This window comes from Zingiber officinale, chromosome 2B (genome assembly GCF_018446385.1).
Source record: "Zingiber officinale cultivar Zhangliang chromosome 2B, Zo_v1.1, whole genome shotgun sequence".
NCBI classification, from domain to species: domain Eukaryota; kingdom Viridiplantae; phylum Streptophyta; class Magnoliopsida; order Zingiberales; family Zingiberaceae; genus Zingiber; species Zingiber officinale.
In genome coordinates this window covers 135,729,388-135,734,159 of record NC_055989.1, presented here as the reverse complement: position 1 = coordinate 135,734,159, position 4,772 = coordinate 135,729,388, and the positions used below count along the sequence as shown (strand labels likewise).

The window sequence follows — 4,772 nt, the reverse complement described above, 5'->3', positions numbered from 1 at the left end:
TCGATTTTGAAAAATACCTCCATTGGACACTTCCAAAGCATGAACTCCCACTCGAACTTTGGTGGATAAATACTTGATCCGATCATTTTTGTTGTTTTAATCAGCCGTTATTCCTTCTAAGACGGTTAGACTCTGATATCACTTGTAGGATTGGGTAGAATGGGTAAAGGGGGGTGAATAGCCTGTAAATAAGAATTTAACTCTTTCTCTTGCTAGCTTGCTAGAAAGGACATACTAATTAAATTTAAAAAAAATAACATAAAAAGTAAAGTAAAAGGCTCAAAGAATTTATTTGGTTACAATCTAGGTGGTTGTTAATTTAAAACTGTGAAAGCACTATCAATCTCCATCTTCGACAAGGTCAGAGGTGGAGTAGCCTCTTACTGTGTTTGAAACCACGAAATGAAATACAGAGCTTAGAAAATAAAATACTAAATGTATACTTTGCAACTATCTCTAAGGCACTATTTATAGTGCACTAGTCAAAATGACTATTTTACTAGCGTGACAATTCAGGGCACCTCCAACGCTGAATTTTACAATGGCCACTTTTTGATTTGGCGGCATCAGAGGTGCCTCAGTTCATCGGAGGCGCCTTGGTTGTGCTGAGCTGGAATCCAATACTTATCCGCTCTATAACGGTTCCTAGGCATCTCAGTCACCTCAGTTCATCTGAGGCGCCTCAATTCCTGATTATCTGAGGCACCTCCAATCAACTGAGACGCATTAGGTCTTCGAATCAGCAAGGAGCCCCATTTTCTTACTATTAGATTATGAAAACAATCTCTGCATAATCTTTTATTATTAGAATGTAAATAATCACCTTGTTAGATTATGGAAATAATCTCTGCATAATTTTTTATTATTAGAATGTAAATAATCACCTTGATTGTAATAACACTCATGTACTCTTGTATATATTTCACAAAGATGAATAAGAATGATACCTAGGATTTTTTTTCACTTACTCCACTCTTCTTGGGTGATGGTCCGACAATCCAGAGTTGAGTTTATCCAAACCCAACTCTATCTTTCTCCTCGAGTAGACTTTCTTCCGATTTCTCGTCCCTCAAATATGTGAGTGCAATCAACCTAAGTTTGGTCGAGTAGGATCATGTTTTTGATATGTGTGTCAAAGAGTTTAAGTTATATTTCATATGACTTTAATATGTATGTTTGAGTTGTGCAGGACTTGGTGAGTCACACATGAGAAACTTGATGCGGCCAAGTTTGGTAAGTGTATCCTATGGCTCGGGTCCTTGAGATCGATGAAGGATGGTGCATCCAAGGGACTGTCGGACGAGAAGCAAAGGAGTGGACCGAGGGAAGTGAACTTCAAGGCAATGTGAAGGATGACATGGAGAGGAGTCGCGGGCTCAAGTGCATCTGAGGGACGAAGGTCGAGGAAGAAGTCTTCAAGGATAACTTCGGAGAGGATGACTATGAGTGAATGTAAGGGATCAGTCGATTGGTACTGAGACCAGTCGACTGATCCAAATTCACGAGAGCACAGAATGATTTTGTGCCCAATAATTGTGAAGACTAGTCAGCTAGTACTGTTACCAGTCAGCTGGTAGAAGTCATTGGCAGAATCTCGGATTCTGCGTAGTATCGTTGGCTATGTCCAACGGCTACACCAGTCGACTGGTGTACACCAGTCGACTGGTGTATGGACCAATCGAATGGTGCAGGAAATGAGTTGTCTTGTGATCAACTCTTTCCACTCTATTTAAAGGAAGTTTTGAGGGATGAAAGAGGTTACTAATTCTTATTGAATACTCCTAAGTGTTTACCCTCAAGCTTCCAAGTCTATTCTCTTCCTCCTAAACCTAAATCTCTATCTTGTAAAGAGAAAAAGAACTTTGTGAGAAGTTTTACTCCACCGAGGAGTCAGCTTTAACCAAAGATTGACAATGACTAATCCACCGATGGATAGAGTTCGACCACCTAAAGGGCAAGCCGTGGACTAGAAGCAAGTTATCTCTGAACCACGTTAAGTTAACGTGTTAGAGTTTGCATTCATTTCTTCTTACATATTGCTTTTAGTATTTCCGCTATGCAAACTAATAACTTGTAGAAAGATAATTGACTTAGGGTAATCAATTATTCAACCCCCTTCTAACCGGGCCACGATCTTCAACAAGATGCATTGCGCGCGTCCTTCTCACTCCTCCGGTGTCCTATTTCGCAAGTTCTCATACCTCAAATGCACCGAGCCCATCGACTTCCTTTTCGTATCATCCTTCTCGCTCGCTGCATATTCCGCTTGACTTATTATGTCTCTAAGTTTCTGCACACTTAGACACAATGAATCAAAATACACAGAATCTAATTCAATTGATCGACATCAAAACTAACCTAGGATACTTGCATAAAGTAACTTGTCAACTTCGACCAACTTGACATCTTTGCTTTAGTCAACAAAGATATTTACCGACTATCAAGTATCCGATCAACTTTGACCCACTTGACGTCTCACTCAACCAACTAACATATTAATCAAATATTGAAACTAAACTCGAGTTAACTCAATCAAGTTTGATCAACCCGATTAACCTTGATCATAGGACGATTGTACTAACAATTAGGCTTTCCTATTAAGTGACTTGCAATTGCACATTTAACACAGATTAGATCTATCAATACATAACTTTAAACTTTTATCATACATCAAAATACAATTCAATCCTTTGGTGTTTCCTTCACTAATATTGTTATCTATTTCACTAACACCCTGTTTGGAAACAATTTAAGTGAAGGAATTGAATTGAATTCCATTAGAAATTGAATTATGACAGGAATTGAATTTCATTCCTATGTTTGGAATGGATTAGTGAATAATAGAATTGAATTGAATTCCTCTTATACATTTACCATTTTATCCTCATATTAATCATTTAATAATCAAGTTAAGTATTAGAGAATAGGGAGAAAGGATTACACAGTTAAGACAGCAATATGAAGAAGGTGGCGCACGGGAGAAACGGTACAAGGAGAAGTTTTCGACACAAGGAGAAACGACGCACAGGAGAAAGGCAGGAGAAAACAAGAGAGTCGGTAGATGAAAAAAATGTTTTAAATTAAAAGGACAATTAAGTAATTTTAGTTGTTCATGGTAAATCTCTATCCAAATCTGACCATTTGAGGTCTGATTTACTATTCACGTTTTGAATGGAATTGGAATTGAATTCCATATCAAATCCATCTCAAAAATTCATTCCAAACTATGAAATTGAATTCCAATTACCATAGGAATTGAATTCCATAGGATTCCAAACAGGGTGTAATATATAGTGAAAACGGTCATCTCTCTTATTCCTTCAAATCCATATTGAATCAGAAAACTAAAATACAGTTAGAGCCACATGATACACTTTGTTTTCCTCATTGTGCACAACCACTGAAGTATCAGTAGAGAATTAACAAAATGAGTATCCTTAGGGTAAACCCTAAGATAAGAAGGTGGCCATGGCTAAACCAATTGCAAAAGTGACACAAATGTTGATCTGGTGCATCGATGCTTTTGACGGTGACACTGACACATCGCAAGAGCTATTAGAGGCTGCACCAAACATAGATGAAAGACAAATTAAGTTTTGTTCATAAAGTCACTGTAAATATATAGGACAGAGATGCATCATGCAAGAGCAGTCCGAAGGTCAAACCTTGTGTAGTGTTTGTGAATATGGAGTAATCCGGAGAGGTTGGAGATAAATTAAGGAGAGCTGTGAGCAAATTAAGAGTTAATAATGTCAAAATTATGGAGAATGAATTCGAATTCCATGAGAAAGTTGAATGAAACTTTAAGATTCTATTCCTTTTTAAAATAAAAATAAAAAGAAGGAAACAAATAACAACTACCGTTACAATTGCTAGCGTTGGAGTTGTCGAGGTTGCAAGCACCGGCCAGCATGAGCAGGCGTTCGACCTTGAGCCCTAAGGTGCTCCAGGGGGAGGAGCAGTTGTGCGTCTGCTGTACGGCGTAGCAGAGGCAGACGGGGTTTGTGCCCCGGATGTTCCTCACGGTGTCGCAGCAGTCGCTGTTGGGTCGGTCGCTGCTGCCGCTGCCATAGTCCATGCAGGGGGTCAGGCTGCTGGTGCTCTCCGTGCACTGCTGCTGCAGCGAATTATCGGCGGCCGCCGCCACCACAACGCACAGGAGGAGGAGCAGGAGAAGCCAGCTGCTACTAGCACACATCATGTCCGGCGTGGTCGGTTAAGATGATCCGGTGATCCCAATGTCAGAAACTGGAATGGAGGTGGATGGTCTTCTAGACGGAAGATAATAGAGAGCATTAAACGGTGCAGTTGAGCAGCGGCTTTAATGATGAGTAGGTGGGAGGTTTTGAATTCACAGAAACGACTGTCCAATTGGAGACGACGCGTCAATATTTGACTGTGGCGCTTTTCACAACACCTTGTCTGCTATTTGATATTTGTGGTTGGACAATTAAGTAAATCTTATCCAAATTTAAAGATTTTTAACGGATCCAACCTTTTTAAGATCGGACGGTGATGGACTAGAGAAAAAGGTAGTGAGGTGGATAGACGTAGGGATGTAAATGAATCAAACGGTTCACGAGCTATTCGGAGCTCGATTCGGTAAAAAACTCGTTCGAGTTCGTTCGTTTATCTTATCGAGCCGAGCTCGAGCTCGATTTCGAGCTCGACAGTTTTATCGAGCCGAGCTCGAGCTTAAGGATATTCGGCTCGTGAGCTCGGGAACATGTTCGTTTATAGGCTCGCGAGTCAAAAAAAACGAGTCTTAAATC

The 4,772-nt window shown here is 40.0% G+C and overlaps 1 protein-coding gene across 1 annotated transcript; it reads right to left on the bottom strand.

The window, feature by feature from the left end:
* Positions 1-3,312: 3,312 nt before the first annotated feature.
* On the bottom strand, positions 3,313-4,278 carry LOC122049577 (non-specific lipid transfer protein GPI-anchored 1-like). Its single transcript, XM_042610949.1, has 3 exons — positions 3,862-4,278; positions 3,666-3,725; positions 3,313-3,562 (listed from the first exon to the last, which is right to left on the bottom strand). The coding sequence occupies exons 1-3, from the start codon at positions 4,199-4,201 to the stop codon at positions 3,450-3,452; spliced, it is 513 nt and encodes a 170-aa protein (XP_042466883.1). The 5' UTR covers positions 4,202-4,278; the 3' UTR covers positions 3,313-3,449.
* Between the last annotated feature and the right edge of the window lie 494 nt (positions 4,279-4,772).